Source organism: Magnolia sinica, chromosome 12 (assembly GCF_029962835.1).
Source record: "Magnolia sinica isolate HGM2019 chromosome 12, MsV1, whole genome shotgun sequence".
Classification (NCBI taxonomy): domain Eukaryota; kingdom Viridiplantae; phylum Streptophyta; class Magnoliopsida; order Magnoliales; family Magnoliaceae; genus Magnolia; species Magnolia sinica.
Window position 1 is genome coordinate 9,580,200 of NC_080584.1, and position 21,136 is coordinate 9,601,335.

The 21,136-nt window shown below is 39.3% G+C and overlaps 1 protein-coding gene across 5 annotated transcripts in view; it reads left to right on the plus strand.

Moving 5' to 3' along the window:
• The window catches only part of LOC131220889 (probable LRR receptor-like serine/threonine-protein kinase At1g56140), a 45,496-nt gene that overhangs the window by 14,746 nt on the left and 9,614 nt on the right, over window positions 1-21,136 (plus strand). For 2 of the 5 annotated variants that reach the window (XM_058215783.1, XM_058215782.1), the window contains 13 exons: window positions 269-340; window positions 1,137-1,208; window positions 2,682-2,753; window positions 2,857-2,928; window positions 3,434-3,505; window positions 3,596-3,667; window positions 3,776-3,847; window positions 4,204-4,275; window positions 12,394-12,459; window positions 12,978-13,043; window positions 13,952-13,996; window positions 14,167-14,231; window positions 14,955-15,325. In XM_058215783.1, coding sequence (XP_058071766.1) covers window positions 269-340; window positions 1,137-1,208; window positions 2,682-2,753; window positions 2,857-2,928; window positions 3,434-3,505; window positions 3,596-3,667; window positions 3,776-3,847; window positions 4,204-4,275; window positions 12,394-12,459; window positions 12,978-13,043; window positions 13,952-13,996; window positions 14,167-14,231; window positions 14,955-15,325 — 1,189 coding nt within the window. Of the gene's footprint in view, window positions 1-268; window positions 341-897; window positions 1,032-1,136; window positions 1,209-2,681; window positions 2,754-2,856; window positions 2,929-3,433; window positions 3,506-3,595; window positions 3,668-3,775; window positions 3,848-4,203; window positions 4,276-12,393; window positions 12,460-12,977; window positions 13,044-13,951; window positions 13,997-14,166; window positions 14,232-14,954; window positions 15,326-21,136 lie in introns of those variants that run through there. The other 3 variants (XM_058215784.1, XM_058215780.1, XM_058215781.1) reach the window with 3 other exon arrangements.

Consider the following 21,136-nt stretch of genomic DNA (forward strand, 5'->3'; position numbering starts at 1 on the left):
GATATGGACCATTGACAGGGTAACTTTCAGCTGTCAATGTTCTTCTCTGCAAAATGGTCAGGATTATCCTTTTAGTGCAATTATTGGGTCATGCGCCATCAAGAAAAGGAAATCCAACCATCTCAATATGTGGGGCCCATTGAGCGACACATGATGTATGGGCCCAAATCAATACTTTGCAAAGCAAACTCATTTCTAATTCATTCATTTGAAGATCTATGCCGTTTACATTTACATTGATCTTATGTTTTTTGAAATTTTTATTTAGGAGCGTTGGTGTCAATGCGTTGTCTGGAAGCATCCCAAATGAACTTGGAAACCTTCCAAATCTTATATCATTGTAAGATATCCTTAATTCGGTAGTACGTAATTAAATTAATTATGTAATTCTTAATTAATTTAAGATGAATTTTGGCTCCGATTACAGTATGGAGTTGTTCAATGATCTACTGTAATCAATGACACTATTTTTTGGTGCAAGGGATTGTTATAGTCGTCCGATCTTGATCAGATGGGGTGTCACATGTGGACCACCAATCTGGACCCAACGCTACGGCGCCTACCAACTTGTCATTGTTCCTGATAGGGCTGGTTCGGATCATGCCTGGTCCATATCCTTTCCAGTTGGGGTCTAGTTCTTGAAGACCTGAACCAAGATCCTATTTGGGTTTTGTGTACCCGCCAAGTACCTAGTGGGTCTTTGGATTTAGGTTTTGAGTTGGGTTTGGGATAAATAAGAGCATTTGCATGGTTGAGCCCATCTGCTGGATGGATTAGATTGCATGCAAATGTACCACTTTGAGATGGGCATGGTGTGTAAACGGGCTCACGTGTGGCTAAGGAAACTTCACTTCTTTTGCTAGAATAATCAACAAATACTAAATATATAAATCTACTATTAAAACTAACCAGACCTGACCTGGTTCAAACTGATTTTAAGCAGTCCATCACATGGACCCAACCCAGACCTAAACTGACTACCGACATGGGGCCTATTCCTGCCTGCTGATATCCCCAAAGTGCCCTTGCAAGTGAGTACTTCACCAATCATCATGAGTCTATGTGGCATGTGTCTAGTCATTGGACATTGAATTTATCATTTTTCTTGAATTATTTTGATTTGGATTCTGTTGCAGGAGCATTAGCTCAAATAGTTTCAATGGGCCACTCCCTTCAAAGATGGGGGATTTGGTGACTCTGGAACAACTGTAAGTTATTAATCATATGTTTGATACCTAGCCCATCTACATGAGTATACATCCAAGCCATCCATCCGGTTGGTTGCCCAGTGCGGATGCCCAGGCCCAAAAATCAGGTTGCTCCACTCATCATATGGGCCATGGTGTAAAAGGTTTACAGCCTGTTAAAGCAAGTTTTTTTAGGCAATCTACTTGTTCAGTATGGCCCACCTGACGAGTGACCCAGCCTGTCTTTTAGACCATGGCTGCTAGGTGCTGAGTAGTAATAATTATTTTATCTTTATGATGCATCTCTAATTCAATATGGGTGTTTCACTTGAGTGGCCCACCAATTGAAGTTATGCAAGCTGTTTTGTTTCATTGTGCATGGGCCCATAACCAGTTTATGGCATGATTACTTCCAATGCCTTATCTAGTATCTGGGCATCATTGTTCAAAGTATCCCTGATATTATCGAAATATCTCCGATATTATCTTTATCTCCAGCTTGGCGATACCGATGACACCGGTAGCGATATCGATAGCACCGGTAGCATAAAAAATTCCAGGTATCGACGATGTATCATTACGGATCATCAATGTATCGATATTGCAAATGTATTGCCAATATCTTTTTACTATGCAAATTCCAAGTGTCGCTTGTCTTGCCAATGTATCAATATCGCTAATGTATCATCAATATTTTCAACTGTGTAAATTCTAAGTGTTGCATGTATCGTCAGTATAACAATGATATGTCGATGATCTCGCCAATGTATTGATATTGAGAAAAATATGTTTATTAAAAATGTTTCCATTTTAAATTTTTTTATGAGCACATTGTTGTATGCAGTGTTCAATTTGTAGAGGATATTATTGATAATATCGTGATGTTATCATTATCGCAACATGGGCAATATCGAAACCACAATCTTTTGTTTCCTTTCCAGTTATTGTTGATTTCTTGGCAAAATATCATGTGTTGTCGATATTATGAAATATCAATGGATGGAAGGTTGGACTAATTTCTTACAACATCACATGCTTTTAGGCCCCCATTAAATGGAAACATATTATGTATGCATTCTTTTGCAACTTTATGATTATTAAATATGTAAACATGTGTATTTTAGCATCTCCTGTAGTTTCACTGAAAAATTCCACTGTTTTTTCATCGTTTCCCCACATTTCTGGTTATCAGCGATATCATCAGTGATATCGATATTGTTTCTGTATCCTTGGCCATTGAAACTTGTAGCGATACTGATACTTCAAACACCGCTGGGCATCACGAACAAAAATGAATGATATGCAGCAGAATGATCTCAGACAGATCATGATCTTCCAGTGATCAAACACTAAGGCCCGCTGAAAGTTGATTCCACAATGTTCTTGATTTCACCAGGAATATAGTAAAAGAACCATCCAAAAATATTGGCTACGAAAACTAGATAAGTATGGGTGGCCCCCACCATCTGATTACAAACTTTTTTACTTGGACAGTTACATAGACAGTTCCGGCGTCAGCGGTGTGATTCCTTCAACATTTGCCAATCTAGTAAACTTGCAGACAGTGTAACTCTCTCTCTCTCTCTCTCACTTTTAATTTTCTTCTAAGCAATGAAACTATCTTAAATTTGAATTTTTTTTTACACTGTAAAGCATGTTGCAATCTCAGGTGGGCCTCTGATAATGAGTTAAATGGCTCGATACCCAACTTCATAGGGAGTTGGACTAAGCTTAAATCTCTGTAAGTTAATATACTGAGATTTGTTCTTTCCTCTGTCAATTTAATCTTTTCTATTCTCCATCTTAAGGCTGCAGTGAAACCACTATATGTTGGGGCTCGACATTATGACAAGGTTTGGTTCATCTATCACACGGTCTTAAAAGTTTGGCCTGGCCATGGCCCCTTCTTTTACTAGCAATAGTCATAATAGATGTGTTGTCAGATGGGGTCTGGCTTCGGCCATTTTATTTCCAGACCTGAAATTCATGCTCTGGCCCTACCAGTCATGAGTGCAACTTACCCAGAGACTAAAATAGGTACAACTTTCCCAGACTCGTCCTTACTCGGTCAGGTTTTGGAGTGTGACTCAACCCAGTCGCTTATTCTCTTCTCACTGATACCAAGCCAGAGTCGACTCAGTATTGGATAATATTTTGAACCATGAGATAACTGGGCCTAAAAATCAGGCCTGCGACTGGCCCATTTGATCATTGTAGAGAATTTTAACCCATGAATGCTAATGTAGGAGGTTTCAAGGGAATGCTTTTCAAGGTCTGATACCATCAAGTTTTTCTAATTTAACATCCCTAATCGATCTGTGAGTATTTGCATTGCTTAGTCATTTCCAATTTAACTATAATTTTTCTTTTATTTTTGTTGTTTAATTGACTATCTAATGGTCACGTAGGCGAATTAGCGACATAAAGAATGGGACCTCATCGTTGGCATTCATTAAGAACATGAAGAACTTAACCACCTTGTAAGTGATCAGCGTACCAATCTATATTTGTTTTTGTTTGTAGCTGCTGCTGCTGCTGCCGTTGCTGTTCTCGTTGTTTTGATACAATCGAATTCTCTGTTTGTGTAGAATCTTGAGAAATAATGGGATTTCGGATGCCATTCCATCTGACATTGGAGAGTATCAATCACTACAGCACCTGTAAGTTGTTCACAACACAATCTCCTATATTTGCTGAGTGATTAGCCCAGGTCCACCCATGAAAGCCATCAACAGGTCTGGGTATGGCCTGAGGCTGAGCCAGAACAGAAACACCTGTATACTATGGTAGCAGGCCCAGTCCATTTATTCCCTGGTCCTGAAAGTAGGCCCAGACCTGTCCATCGGCCTAAAAATGAGACCCAAGTCCAGTTGGGTCCAAAAACCCTCAACAAGCTATCTTGGTCTGTTAATATCCCTATTTGGTGGGCAGCTACTTGCTTCCAGTGCTATCACATTAGTCAGTTTGTATTTTGTTTTTTCTGTTGTTAAATTATTTCTTCATTTTACATTTTCAGGGATTTGAGCTTCAACAATTTAACTGGTGAAATTCCAATTTCTCTCTTCAATTTGACTTCACTTCGTTACTTGTAAGAGCCAAACACTCTTCTATTCATGTCATTTTCATGTTGGTCCTAGCATATGATTTTTAACTTGAGTTTGGATCAAATATGAATGTTTCTAAATTAAGCTGAATGTGCAAATAGACATGTGCGGTCCATTGTGACGTTTTAATGACATCCAATCCATTCATCATGTGGAAGTAGGCAAGGGTTCCCACACCCTTCTGGATGTGCATAGGTAAAGAAGCTAGTCCATGAGAATAGGATTCGTCTTGCCACATAATACCAAAACATTGACGAGTAACGGGTTAGCAGATACAATGAAAGGAAGAAGAGTTAACATAGCTTATGCTTAGGAGACCAAATGGAAAGGGTCTAAAATTAGAGAAATTGATGGATATAAAGTTTGGTATATAGGAAAGGAGTCAAGCATAGATAGAAATGGGGGTAGGGATGGTGGTAGATAAAGTTTTAAAGGATATAGTTGTAGATGCTAAGAGAATAATTGATAGGATTTTATTAATAAAATTTGTGTTAGGAGAGGAGATAATCAATGTTATTAGTAAATATGCACCGTAAGTAGGGTTAGTGGATAAAAAAAACTCAAAACTATTGAAGGTGAAGAAGAGAGGCCTTCTAATTCAACAAGGGCTGCAACATGCACTACTTGGTGTAGAGAAGAGTCCAATGTCTACGAACATTGAAGACTATGAAGAATTGGATGAGAGGGTGAAAACCTCAGTCCAACTATGTTTGGCGGATGGCGACCTTTACAATATCCTTGATTAAAAGACCACCATAGGACTTTGGAAGAAGCTGGATATGTACATGACAAAATTGTTGTCTAATCATCTGTACTTGAGAAAGCAATTATATAATCTGAAGATGGTGGAAGGGTCGGATCTTAATGATCACATTAACATGTTTAATCAGTTCATTTGCAAATTGATGATTGTGGAAGTGAAGATTGGAGAGAAAAATCAAGCTTTAATTATGTTGAAATCTCTTCCAGAGTCTTATGATAGCTTCATAAACAGTATGTGCCATGGTAGAAAGACCATTGATGTTGAGACTGTTATCTCAGCCATTCAGTTGAGGGTGTTCCTCTATGGATGTAACGTCTCGGAAAAATCCGTACAAAGACCCGAGTTTCACCTCAGGCAGAAATCACTCAGGACCAAATCCATTAGAAATTAGGCAAGAATTAGCTAGTGCTAAACTAGAGTACCTGTGAAATTAGCACTAATCACTTTAAATATGATTTGCAAGACCCAAAATGTGTAGAATCATTACCGCTACATTACCTTAAAACTTAGGATTAATCTCTAATCTCAGTTGCTCTTGGGAGCACACCGAAACTCCGTATTGGACCTGGACCGCGCGTCGAAAGTCCGATTACTACGAAACCATACGGTTATGACCGCCTTGCTAGACTTGACTACCACCTCGGAAATCAAGTCCTAATAATATCCAGAAACGCACAACTTGAGCTCGGAGCAAAGTGTGTGAGAAACGCGAATATCTTTAGGAAATGAACTGGGACTTAAGTGAATTGAGTCGTTTCACTTGCAGGCTAAATCTAAGGATTCAGATCGTCGGAATCTAACCCAATTACACCCTCGGATCAGGGAAAATTTTCAACACATGTCAGTACACTTGTGGCTCTGATCGAGCACCGGTGACCATTGAACTGAAACTGGTCCACCACGGTCGATCTGTAAATCCAATTGGACTGAAAACTTAACTCGACCTAGATCCAATGTCAGGGAGCTTAAGTCCGGCCGCATGCAGAAAATGGGCCCCCAGAAGTGCTCCGTTGGACTGAAACATCCATTATTTGGCTATAACCTAAGTATACCATGGCCCTGGGGCCATTTTCATCAGTTCTGGGCCTATATAAGTGCCTTAAATCCTCTCTCTCTCATTCCATACGAATTTGGAAAACCCTAAGAGAGAGAAGATAGAAAAGAGAAGGAAAGAGAGAGAAAGTGAGAGAGGGAGTCGGCGTTTCTTCCTAGGATTCAATCCCATCACTCCACGTGCTTAACCACCACACTTGTATTGCTTTTCCGGTGATTCCAACTCCGTGCTTGGGTAAGAAAACCTAACCCTAATCTGTTTTAGGGTTTCCAATAGTGTAAGTGATGAAATAGCTAACCTATTTCATGCTATAGGTTGTCATTCTACTGTTGACAAAGACTTAGTGTCTAAACTGAATTCGTTACGCGTTTACCGGCGTAAGGTGCGGACTATATACGTTTAGGTTATGGTTTTCAAGACTTTCAATGCCGGATAATGATTTATTACTGTCATGGGTGCCATTTCACATGCCAGACGTGATGTTTGTTTCGCTTTACGAATACGTATGAACTATGTCGAGTATAGTGTATTCTATGTATTTGTTGAAATAATTGAATACGTATGGTTTTTGGATTCGCAGTCAACATGATTATATGTCGTGCATATATGCTTGTTGTATATGCGACAACTCCTTGTCGAAAGGTTTTGCCCTAATACATATTATAACCAACATACGTCATATATGTTGGAATGTGTAGACTAAGTGTTTGTAAGAATGTCTAAATGAACTAGTAGTTAGTTAATTGTACTTTGTATGGGTGTTGAGATATGATTCTCAACTACCTTAACTATGTGTATGATTTCCTCTATGTGTTTTATACTATAGTGTCTGTTTAGGCATGGAATGCATATGTGTGAATTCATGTTTAAGTTGTATTCCATAAAATGCTCGAATGATTGTATGATTTGCATTATTGATCCATTACTACTTTGACTTTCTCATATGATTACTTGTTGTAATTGAATGCGGTTGGGACTACGGTATAGTCCAGGCAATCGATAACAGGTTCTGACCAGTTGGCTGAGGTTGTTTCGCCACGCAGGACGTGTTCGATGAATCCGAGCCGTACTTTGGTTGTCGACAGTGGTTAGGCCACACGGAGTGCTTATGCACTTCATGTCAATCAACTCGAGGTACGCTCGTTCCAGTCGAGCTTGTCAAGTAACCTGATTGACCCGATGTATGTTCACCATGTATGGATGCTACTGCTTGAACTTAAGGTACCAAACTCACCAGTGGAAATCCCGTTAACCTTGGTACCTCAATCCCTAAAAGTCATGAGCCGGGCATGGTGGTATGGGACACCGTGGTCGTGCTGTCGGCCTACGCTGGGGCGACGAGCCTCCTCGTAGTGACCAGTGAGAAACACCACCTCGTGAGCCGAATACGGTGGTATGGGACATTGTATTCGAGCTGTCGTCCTACACTGATCAGGTGACGAGCCCTTTGTAGTGACCTCGAGCATACTCTGAGACTACGTTGAGGCAACGAGCCTTTCCATAGCAACTAGAGTATAAACTAGGCCTATACTGATCAGGTGACGAGCCCTTTGTAGTGACCTAGAACCACAACATCGTATGAAATTTACTAGAACTGACGACCCTAGAATGGATTATTGTTTAGGAATTGATATAAGGGAGGTACCTTAGTTTTCCAATCCTGCTGTATGAATATGCTTAATAAAGAACTTGGCTAATCATGCACATGCACTGCATTGCATGTGCCTTTGGCGTTGGAGTTGAGCACAGCGGGAGTGTTGCATGCCGCAATTGTGAGATGTTGTCGCAAGAGGGAGTGCAGGTGAGGGCATACATCATTATTGCATATCATCTTTGCATTAACCAGAGTACTTAGGAATGAGTGTTGTACTGCTTTATCATTACTGCTTGATTGAATTGATAACATGTTAACCTTTGCTTTATAGCTCCACTGAGTTGATCACTCACTCCCATGTTCTGGGACGGTGCTTTAAACACCAACCAGACCCTGTTGTAGTTGCAGATGTGGCAATGCTTACGAAGTGGAGCCAGACTTTGATGATGATGAGGAGGTGTTCTCCTACTTGCACTTATCAGGCGGGTCTACATAGACCATGTTCTGATCGACGGGGTTACATGGATGCTGAATAGATACTATTACACTTGTCATTTTGCACTTTTGGAACACCCATGTATATTCATTTTGTTCAGTTTTTTAGTATACATGTATATATTTGACCTAGTGACATGTTCACACTCTGGAGACTTATAACAGTTTATATATCTTATATATCTATCACAGCCTTCCTCTTGCGGAATTTAACTGTCTCTGAAGTATGATATGCTGATTTGGTATAATCCCATTCATGTTTAAGACACTAATACAGACAACATTTAATCATCATTATCTATGTTACATAAGTGATGTGTTGGAACTCAGGAGTTGGGCTCCTGCTCGACCCCTAATTTTCAGGGCGTTACAATGAATGTGTTGGTAGTTAGGGGAAGAAATTTTGAGCGGGAGTAGCATAACTCACGATCGTGGTCCAAGTCTATGGACGAGTGAAAGATGAAGTGCTATAACTATGGAGGACAAGGGCATATGAAGAAGGATTGTTGAAATCCTAAGGCCCAGAATGGGGGAAAAAAATTAGATGAAGCATCAAAGGAGGCCAACACAATGGAATCCAGTGAAGAGGTGGAGGGTTGTGACGTTTTGATCGCATCCAAATTTGGGTATCTTAGCAATGAGTGGATTTTGGATTCGGGGGCCTCATACCACATGACTTTTCAGCGGGATTGGTTCACTGGTTACAGTGAGTATGATGGTGGATAAGTATTTATGGAAAATGACTTTGCTTGTAAGGTTGTTGGAATCAGAATGGTGCGCATTATGATGTTTGATGGAACAGAGCGCATTCTAACGGATGTGAGACACATCCCTAAGCTAAGGAAGAATCTGATATCCCTGGGAGCTCATGATGCACTTGGGTGCAAATTTACCGGTTATGATTGTGTCCTGAAAGTTTCAAAGGGGGCACTTATAGTGACGAAGGCACAACCAATGTCCGAAATATTGGTATCATGTTATGTATCGCACTCTTGAGATAACAAATACGTATCGGTTATCGCATGAGATATATTGGTTGTACATGTAATGTATTATCGTTGTTGGAAACATGGGGAAACATTGGAAATTGGTCGAATTTTTCAACGAAATTTTAGTGATTGTTAAAAAAGACATCAATACACACTTACAAATCAAAACATTACAAAAAACAAGTGCACATAATGGGTTTTCTTTGTATGGGGTCCTAATCTATGCGTTGTCTAATTGAATTGATGCAAGTTTATTCAAAGTCTATTCATATAATTTATAAATGTAAGAAGACATGTGGAAACATAAGCAATACATTCAAAAGAAAAAGAAGAATCACTAAATTAGGTTACATACATGTTTGATTTTGATTTTTTTTTTTCTCAATTTTAATTTTCGCAACTCGGTCATTCTCCTCCAAATCTTGAAATCGAAGTTCTCAATCCATGATTTTTCATGCCATGCAAAACATGAAAAATCATGGATTTGTAACAATTTGACATTGATTTATAGAAAAAAAAGGATCGAAAAAAAAAAGTTCACTGGATCGAACATGTGGGATATATCCCACTACTTATGTGTTTCATATCGCACAGGTGGGATACAAGATATATCGGCTGATATCGTTGATATTTTAAACACTGGGCACAACGGAGCGGTAACCTTTACAAGTTGATTGAGAATACCATATCAGGTGGAGCTGTAACGTTTGTAGCGGAGTCCATGACGGCACATTTGTAGTCTACACATTTAGGTCACGTGAGCGAGCACGGTATGAAGGTACTTTATGATCGTTGTTTGATTCCTGCATTTAAAAGCATTGATTTAAATATATGCGAGCATTGTATATTTGGCAAACAATCAAGGTTATCTTTTAAGCTGGGAAAACATATTAGTAAGGGTGTTCTAGATTATGTGCATTCTGATGTATGGGGGTCGTCGCCCGTAGTTTCTAGAGGGGATTCATCATTCTTTGTAACAGTTATAGATGACTAATCTAGAAAGGTGTGGGTATACTTCATGAAGTATAAAACATACATTTTTGCCACCTTTAAAGTGTGGAAGGCAATAGTAGAAAAACACTCAGGGCAAAATTTGAAAGTATTAAGGATGGACAACGGTGGAGAATTCACTTTGAAGGAATTCAACCAATTTTGTAAAGATAGGGAGATCGTACAACATAACACAGTTAGGCACACATTAGAGCAGAATGGTGTGGCGGAACAAATGAATTAGACTCTCTTGGAGAGAGCCCGAAACATATTAAGCAGGGTTAGGTAAGGAGCTATGGACCGAGGCTGTTAACACAGCTTGTTACTTAGTGAATTGGTCTCTGTCTACATAGATTGATTGTAAAATTCTAGAAGAAGTGTGGAGTGGTCATGATTTTGATGACTCAGGGTTGCAAGTATTTGGTTGTGATGCTTACTCATGCTTACTCTGATGTCGATCGATTGATATTTAGATTGATGACACGTGCAGTTTTGTGTAATTACGTGAATTATTTCCTATTCCGGGTGTTATACTATATATATGGGTGTAGTTGCGGGATTCGAGCATTCTAAGGAGGGCTAATACGTTTCTAGGGTTTTGAGAGGAGAAAACGAGGGTTTTCCAAAATTGTAAGTGCTTCCATCTCTTGTACTTTTTTGCTTTCATAGTGATCGTTATCACTTTGTGCCGTGGTGTTTTTTTTTTTTCCACAAGGGTTTGTCCACGTTAAAATCATGTGTACTTGTGCATGCTTTGTTTGTGTTTTCTTATTGTTGTATGATCCGAATTCGGTGTTTGCTTCCGCAAATTCCCAATAAAATGAATAGTTTCAGAAAAATACCTTGGGAGCCTCAAAACTCACCTTAATCTTGCTAAAAAGTTCCAAAAAAATAAACATTATAAAATCAAGATCTATTAAACCATACACTTCATTTACTACATGGTCGAATGAATAACACAAATGTTAACATCAGTTGTACAATAGTTGACGTCAGTAAAATATGGCATCTATGAATAGAACGGCAAGATGAGTCTTTGCTCTGATGCCAAGTTGAAGTAGATTGGAGAAGAAATCAATAGGAGTGGAAGAGGAGGTAGAAAGAGAGAGAAGAGAAAAAGATGGCTAGGGCAATGGTTGTGTTGTTATATGCATACAACCCTCATATTATTCATATATATGTACACATGGTACTCCAATAGATGATATGAAAACAAATACACATGCACACAAATAAAGACAAATTCATGCACATGCACATATGATTGAGCAAAGACTAAGGCATGATAGAAATGAATTAGAAAATCAACTGTGGGAGAGAGTGATTGAACAGAGACTAATGCATGAGAGAAATGCATTAGAAAAAAAAGTTTGGTTTTGTGCCTAGGGGGTCTACCGTTGAAACTATTTTCATGGTAAGACAGTTGAAGGAGAATTATAACGAGAGGAGGGAGGATCTACACATGAATATTAGGGTCCCTAGAGAGTTAATTTGGTGGGTGTTTGGTAAGAAAGGAGTTTCAAGAGGATATATTGACATGATTAATGATACGTATAAGGGAGCGGTAACACATGTGAGGACCATTGGTGGAGAGACAGGTGAGTTCCCGATTAGTGTAAGCTTGCACAAAGGGTTGGCATTAAGCCCATACCTTTTCACATTAGCTATGGATGAGTTAATGAGGCATTTGCAAGAAGCGATCCCATGGTGTATTTTGTTTGCAAATGACATAGTTTTGATAGACAAGCCGAGGGAGAGCGTAAACACAAAGTTAGATTTATGGAGGGGTGCCTTCGAATGTAAAGGATTTAAAATTAGACGGAGCAAAATAGAGTATATGGAGTTCAACTTTAGTAACAATAGGAGTGAAAAGTAGGATTTAGTTAAGGTGTTCTTGACCAAGAAGTTTCCCAAAATGACCACTTTTGAAATGTTGGGTCAATAATTAATGGTTGTGGAGAGATTGAGAAGGATTGGCCATAGAATTCAAGTTGAGTGGAATAAACGTGTGTTTGGAGTTTACGTGATCGTCATGTACCATTTAAAGGGAAATTTTATAGGATGGCTATAAGACCAACCATGCTTTATGGCAGGGCAATTAAGGAACAACATTGATTTGTTAAGCTTAACATAGAAACCTTTGTATTGGATCCGGCCTCTTTAAGTGTTATTTGGTGTATGCATTTTGTGTTTCTTTTTATCCGTCTCAATCTGCAGGTTTCTTGGAAACAATAGCTTGTCTGGTAGCCTTCCTTCCAGTAAAAGCTCATCACTTGTCAGCATGTATGTTATTTGACCTTTTTGTATTGAATTCATAGTTTAAATTGCATTTTCCTCACTTGGCCTCATTTGGATTCATTGTTGAATTGAATTTAAATAATTAGCTCCATGAAGTGAAAATAATCCAACCATGACTACTGTTTGTAGTAGTCACATTGAGGGACTCCAAATTGCAACTTTCTTTCAAGTTGGACAGAAAGGAATTAATTTGCAATTTGAGGGCGACTTCCTAATATGCTTACTAATGTAACTGCAATGTGGTCATTTCCTTTCTATTGGACTAATTATTCCAATTCAATTTGATAGTCAAACCAAACACGGACTTGGAAATTATCTGTAGTTGCATTTTTATTTGCCTCTTTCATTGTTCTCTTCTGCAAAAGTCCATTGATTTATTTATTTATTTTTGTCATTCTTTAACATTAATACCATTTGATATCTAGTAAAAGTCTCTAATATCTAGTGTTTTTGGTTGGTGTTGATATTGTTTGATGAATTCGTTTGTTTATATGTTGTGTCAGCAGAGATTTGTCATACAATCAATTATCAGGAAGTTTTCCCTCTTGGATCACACAAGGCTTACAACTGTATGTCCAAAAGAAGCATAAAGCTTGCTATTTTCATCTTCTTTTCTCTAGCTACGAAATAGTTCATTATACCATTAATGCTGCATTGATGTACCATTGAATTGACATGCGATACTTAGTTTAATAGAGTAGATATCATATAACCAAATTGTAGTAACCTTAGCATTGAGAACAAGTAGTCCACAATTCGCAGGTAAGTTCCTTTCAAGTCCAACTTGAAGGTAACACAGTTGCAATTTGAAGCTCACTTCCTCATTATGCGTTTTGAGGAAGGTAGATGCAATGTAGTCATTTCCACTGCATTGGACTAGTAATTATTGCAATTTGATTCAATAGAGCATCCAAACTTAAGATAGGACAACATGCTTCTTTATTTCTTTTGCGTGATATATAAATATGTTTTTGGATTTATATTCTGACCAGTTATTACCCATTTCAAACACACCACAACTGTGACTAGTTTTATCTATGCACTTCGTAATCAAGCACATGGAAGTTGCAGTATAACTTGGGGTACCAATATTCTATCTAGAAAGTGCCAAGTGATTCCCAGCATGTGAACATAGCACGTGTATGAAAGATCAAACACATCAGGGCCATGCATCAGGTGGGTCCCACCTTGAACATGACATTGGAAATAATCAGGCTGGTCCATGCATCCTACAGGCTGCATGTGTATGAGCAAAAAAGTCCGTTGGAGAAAGACAGCAAATGCTATGTGTCCAACATCCTTGTGCGGTCCACGCTAGATTCCTAGGCCAGGGCATACCCTGCAGTGGTCCCCACCTAATGAGTGGCATGGATCTCTCACTCATCTGCAAGTCACCTCTTTAATCTACCACCTCAGCAGTTCTCTTCAATGTAACAACACGGACAGTAAGCTCCTTTTGAATTGTCTCCCATTTCAGGAATTTGGTTGCCAACAACTTCGTCATTGATAGTTCCAATAACAGGTATTATTCATAGGCGATGCTGCTCCACTCTTTTGACAAAACAAAAGTATGTTTGAGTCACTGTCGTAACTAAGGACACCATATTCCCTGAATTGTTTGCGCATCTTTGTTACATAAGAAATTGTCATAATCTTTTAGTTGCATTAAGTGTTTGATTCTCTGGTATTCAGTGCTTTGCCTTCAGGATTGAATTGTCTTCAGCGGAACTTTCCGTGCAATCGGGATTCTCCAATCTGTAAGACATCTCTTCTCCTCCATTTTCATTTGGCTGTGTTTGGATGCATGCATGAATTGAATTGCAACAAGTTTGCAATTTTTTATCCTAGTATCTATAATGACTAAGCATCAGTCGATCGCAATTAAATTTCTTTCAGGTCCAACCTGAAAGCAACTGAATTGTCTATTTCCACTTTACTATCATATGGCAGCCCACATACACTCCACCAGCCAATGTGGGCCATGGGTGCAAGATCCATGCCATCCATCAGTTATGTCCCACCATTTAGATGTCCCTTCCAGTGAACCAGGCTGATTCTCAAATCGGGTGAGCTGCATGTCAAGAAACAAATGGATGGGTAGAAATGCTCATTCTCCATGATTTGCTTCTGGCATCGTGGCTCACTTGATGAGTGGACCAGCCTGGATTTTAGGTCAGGGCATTTACATGGTGCGACTCTCCTGATGGATGGCTTGGATCTCACACCTATGTGCCACATGGGCACATGTGCATGTAGATGGGCCACCCTATACATGCATGTGGGATCAACAAACCTCTACAAACAAAATTAAATTAAATTTCTAAAAATGGTTAAAGCTTGCTGAAAAATCTTGTATTAAATTCTCGAAGGTTAGGTTGGCTGAATCAGACATTCGTACCAGTTTCTGACTCCAACGCCCACATAACCAGACTCATGTACCCATAGGCTTTGATTGATGTCACTATTTTATTGGTTTGCAGATTCTTCATTTGCAATCAAGTGCGGCGGCAGAGGGATGACATCTTCCGACGGAACAGTCTATGAAAATGATAATGAAGCTCTTGGCACAGCAACATATTACGTGACTGATGAGACCAGGTGGGCCATCAGCAACGCCGGGTTGTTTGCCGAGAACAATAATGCCTCATATATCAGAAGCTCTTCTTCTCAGTTTCTGAATACTTTGGACCCGGAGCTCTTCCTAACAGCAAGGATATCGCCAGTATCGTTAAGATACTATGGTCTTGGGCTTGAGAACGGCAAATACACCATAGCTCTGCAATTCGCTGAGATAGCCATCGAAAATACTTGGCAGGGTGTTGGAAGGCGTGTATTCGATATTTATGTCCAGGTGTGTACTTTATAGTAGGATCCATTTCCTAATTTTGCATTTGGATGCACATTGAATTGTGAATGCTCATATTAATCAAGAGTCAATGAAAAAAAAGCTAATGATGTTTCCTAGTATATATGGTTAAGAAGTAGCCCAAATTGTAGTTACATCTCTCTCTAGACCCTCAACATGAATGTCAAGGAAAGTTCAATTTGGTTATTTCAATTTTATTAACCTAACAAAAAATTGCAATTTAATTTGACAGTGCATCCAAAAACGCCATAAGTTATTTATTTCTTTCCCTATTAGTCTGACATTCTTTGCAAATTTTTCGGAAATTATTGATTTGACCACTACCTGTGAAATTTTGAAAAAGACATTATGTTTTATCACCCTAGAGCATCAGCCATTTTACAAGTATTATCACATAACCATATATACTAAACTTTTGGTTATGCTCAGATCAAGCACAAATGTGGAGAGAGTAATATTGGAGTGGCCTTCACATTTCTCTTTGTTTTATATAAGAAAGCATGTTGATAAAAAATATTGATCGATTGATGCCTTTGGTCAAAGCATCAGGTTCATCATGATTAGCTGTAATTTATTTAGTTGAAAACTTAGAAAGCATGTAGTTTAAAAAAGGACGGTCAAAGAATACACAAATGGGTTTTTTCCTAGCTGCATTTATATCACAAGCAATGTTGCCAAAATCATTATTGTATTTTAAATTGTAATAGGGGTTGAATTGTGTGAAACTGGAAATTGTATTGAAAATCATAAAAAAAAATTCTTCTGATTTTCTTAGAAAATAAAAATAAATAAATCAGAAAAAAATATTTAAAACTCATCTATCATCCATTTCCCATCAATATGCACCAAGTAATTATAGAGGATACTTCCCTCAGTAGCCACGTGTCCAAGGATAAGGATAATCCACCTCCAGCAGATCTGGAAAATACTTTAGTCAAAACAAAGATTGAGTAAATTCAAATTTGTATCTTTGTATTTATCTTTTGGGTTGCTTTCGTTGAATTGGGAAACAAACCCATTTCATTGTAAATATGTTACAACTAAATACTCTTATAACAATGAATACAGAGAGCTCTTATCACTCATCTTTGACTTGGAGACCTTCACCCAAATCTCAAACGTGTTTATGGAATCATTATAGTGTTAAAGGATTTTTGTGTTTCCTTTATTTTTTTGTCATTCAAGAAATTTACCTTAAAAAACATGCAAGAATCATATAATAATTTATGTTCTTTTTACCTTTCTTAAGTGTAGAATTACATTGGAAAAGGCGGAATTTAATTATGTAGACCGACAAGAAAAGATATTTTGATTTCCAACCATCATTACCACAGCACATATACGTCAACATGATCGCAACCATCCATAACAACATTTCAAATAAGTCATAGATCAATTTGGTGTTTCTACTAGTTAAGAAGTAAGAAACCATAGGAAAAAGCTCCACGGTTTTACTTTGAAGAGAATGCCTATCATTTAATTTCTTATAAAGTACAAAATAAAATACTGACTTTTTCTAAATGATTCTCAATGGCCCCACTAAGTTATAAACATAAAATGAAAGCCAAGTGTTTATTACAAATGTCTATTGTTCGATAAGGTTTGATAGTATTTTGATTATTAATTCCATTGCAAAGATATGCACCCAAATATGCCCTGTCGAGAGGCTTTCATTGATCTAGGAATAAAGTACATTACAGGTTATGGTTTGGCATATGTCCTTAATTACATCACCTGGGGAAAAAATCCCTCTATTAAAAGGTAAAACTAGAGAGAACTAGTATGCGACGTGGTACAAAATAGAGTCATGCAAATGATACATAAAGTCCTAACTATGGTCTTTCGTCTTCAGAGTGTTAATATCATTGATTAGAGGAGCATTCTGTTGTTTCGAGGACTCAAGTAGCCATAGCATTCATGACCTATATTTCTAGGAAATTTAGTAGTTCAACCAGCTTGTTTGCCTTGCCCTGAGGCGTTCAAAAGACCTTTGATAGAAACAACGTTGGACCATTCTGCTAGAAAAACTAGGAGTCAGCGCAGATTGTCTTGATAGCTAGCGAGACCACCAGGGAATTCAGTTCACCAATTCGAACAATTAGACGAGGCCACTGTTTGAAGCTCTGAATATTCAGTGCGGAGCCACCTCCAGAGCCCTAAACAATCACATGGACCACTGCTTAGGTCTCTTAGACAGTCAGTGCGTAGCCAGTCTGCTGTACTCAAATAGTTGCTGTAGAGCCATTGCTGGGGATCCATTGGCTAGTTCTGTTAGATAGGCTCACATGCTTTGTATACCTTGTATAGCTAGTATACCTTGTATAGTTCGTTTTCATAGGTAGAGGATTCTGATTTTATTATTTTCCTTATATAGATGACTATAATCTCTATATATTCAACCCCTTTGGGTTGTCTCAAATACAAAAAATCTTTTAGCTCCTCTCTGGTTTCATATTATCAGAGCTTCACTGATCCAAAATCGGCACACCTGTCAGATCCGACCATCCCTGCGTCCGGTCACCATCCCTGTTGTGTCCGGCTCCCATCCCTGTTGCGTCCGGCCACTATCCCTGCTCGTCTGACCGCCCCTGCATTGTCCGGCCACTATCCCTGCTCGTCCGACTGCCCCTGCGTTGTCCGGCCACCCCTATTGCTCGTCCGACCACCCCTACAGCGTCGCCCCTGCTCGTCCGACCACCCCTGTTGCTGTTGCTCCAGATCTCGTTGTTGTTGTCGAACTTCATTCCAGAGCTAGCAACCCCTGTTGCTATTCCAGATGTAGATTTTCTAGATCCAACGCCCCTATTACTGTTGCTCCAGATGTAGATTTTTCAGATCCAACGCCCCTATTGCTATTGCTCCAGATCTAGATTTTCCAGATCCAACGCCCCTGTTGTTGTTGCTATTCCGCCAGATCCGTAAACTGCAATCCCTTTGGTATCTCCTGCTGTACGGTACATCTAACACCTTCTTCTGCTGCAACTCTTTGCGTGCTTTATATTACTTCAGATCAATGAACAATGACTCATCACGTACAGAGGCCCCATGTTATAGTTTTGATGGTACCAACTATTCTCCATGGGTCATCTATTTTCAGAACTTCCTCAAGGGTCGTGATTTGTGGGGACTAATTGATGGATCTGTTACTATCCCCACTTCCTTAGATGCTGACAAATTAGCTGATTGAGAAATGAACAATGGATAGATTATTACCTGGATTCTCGATTCGGTCGATTGGTCCATTATTGTTGGCCTTACACCTCATCGCACTGCTAAGGCAATGTGGGAGCATCTCTAGATAATTTATCAACAGAGTAATGCGGCCCAGTTATACCGCCTGGAACAGGATCTCGTTAACCTTACTCAGGGTGAGGACAATATTCAATCATTTTACTCCAAAATTGTCACAATTTGGACAAAGATGGCTATGATGGATCCAACATTTCCTCATGACTTTAAGATATTCCAAACTATGCGCGAGAGTGCACAAGTTCAACAATTTCTTATGAAGTTGCGTCCGAAATTTGAGCATTGTTGGGCTGCTCTCTTGAACCGTAGCCCTACTCCTTCATTGAATTCGGTTATTAATGATTTATTGGCTGAGGAACAACGACCGAAAGTTCTCTCTACCTTCCTCAACTCTGGGATCATCTGATATGGTGCTTGCTGTGTCCACTACTACACCTACACGTGGTTCCTCTCCTTTGACTTGTCGTGGTTGCAACAAGGTGGGTCATGTCATCGCTCAATGCAAAGAATGGTGCACTTATTGTCGACGGACTGGTCATGGTATTCAGGACTGCTGTACACGTGCCTATGCATCTTCTTTCGACTATGGACGTGGTGGTCGTGGTCGTGCTTTTTCTGCTACTGCTGCCATTATTTCTTGCGAGCCGTCTGTTAGTGATACTGCATCTACTGTTTTTGCTGAAGGTCTTTCATCACCTTTGACTCCTGCAATGCTCCAGCAAATCATTCAGGCCCTTTCTACGGCCGGTATATCAAGTATATCTCTATCTTCTACATTATTCTTCGATTCGGGTGCTTCCAATTATATGATTGGTGCTTTATCTCATCTTCGTGACATTCGTCCCTACACCGGAAATCGGGCTATTTCTACTGCCGATGGCACTAGACTACCCATTCAGTCCGTTGGATCATTGACTTTCTCTCCTTCTGCCCATTGCCAGTTCACCCTTCGTGATGTGTTTCATGTCCTTAACCTCTCCTCCAATTTAATTTCAGTTGCTCAACTCACATCCAATAACTGCTTAGTCATATTTCTTCCCAAGTATTGTTTTGTACAGGATCTGGCAACGGGGAAGGTACTTGGGATGGGTAGGCGACGTGGTCATCTGTACGTGCTAGACTTTGATCCATCTGTTACTCCGGCTCATTATTTCTTTTTTCTATCTTCATCAGATATTTATTCGGCAAATAATTTGTGGAAACTGTGGCACTTTCGCCTGGGTCGTCTACATTCTGATCGGTTAATTCAGTTATTTTCTTCTAGCATATTAGGGAATGTTTCTCTTAATAAAAAAGATTTGGATTATTCGTCTTGTTGTCTTTCAAAAAGTAAGTGTATTCCTTTTCCTCTAAGTACTACAAAATCATCTTCTATGTTTGAACTAGTGCATACAGATGTCTGGGGTCCTTCACCAATTATGTCTCTCTCTGGGTTACGATACTATGTTATATTCATTGATGATTTCACACGTTACACCTGGATTTACTTTCTGCACTCGAAGTCACAGGTTTTTGAAAATTCAAGATATTTCACTCTATTGTGGAGACTCAATTTTGGGTTCCAGTTCAAACTCTCCGCTCTGACTCGGGGGAATATCTCTTAACAGATTTTCGTACATTTCTTCAGGGTTATGGGATTATTCATCAGACCACCTGTTCTAATACTCCAGAACAGAACGGGGTGGCTGAACGCAAAAATCGTCATATTGTTGAAACTGCCAACACCCTGATGACAGCTATGAGTGTTCCTCATTCTTTCTAGGCGGAAGCAATGTTACATTCAGTCTACTTGATTAACCGGATGCCAACCAACGTTCTGAACAGTAAATCTCCATACTTAGTTCTCAACGGCTTACCTCTTGCATATTCCACATTTTGTGTTTTTGGTTGTATCTGTTATGTTCACCTGGCTTCACGTGAGCGTAACAAACTATCTCCAAAATCGATCAAATGTATGTACTTGGGTTTTAAAGAAACTCAAAAGGGTTTTCGATGTTATGATCCGGTTTCTCGTCGTGTTCGGGTTTCACGACATGTTGTTTTTCTTGAACATATTGCCTTTTATTCATTTCTTCCTCCTCCACACGCCCCAAAATCTCCTGGTCTAACCACCTTTCCTGATATTCCTTTTGCCTCGAGTAGTCTCCCTCGTCCGTTACAGGTTTACTCGCGTCGACCATGTATAGCTCCACCACCTATTACTCAACTCGAACCTACTGTACCTGTTGCAGATCCTAACCCTACCTCGATACGTCGTTCCGCTGGTGTATATCGAGCGCCTGATCGCTTGATATGCTCTATGTTTGCCATGAATGCTACTCTGGATACTGTCTTTATTCCTACTTCATACACTCAGGCAGCCACTCATGATTGTTGGAAGAAAGCTATGGCAGAAGAACTTGCGGCATTAGATGATAATCATACGTAAGACATTGTCACTCGACCCGCTGACCAACAACTAATTGGTAGCAAATGGATTTATTTTGTCAAGCTCAAGTTTGATGGATCATTGGATTAATACAAGGCTCGACTTGTCGCTCAGGGATA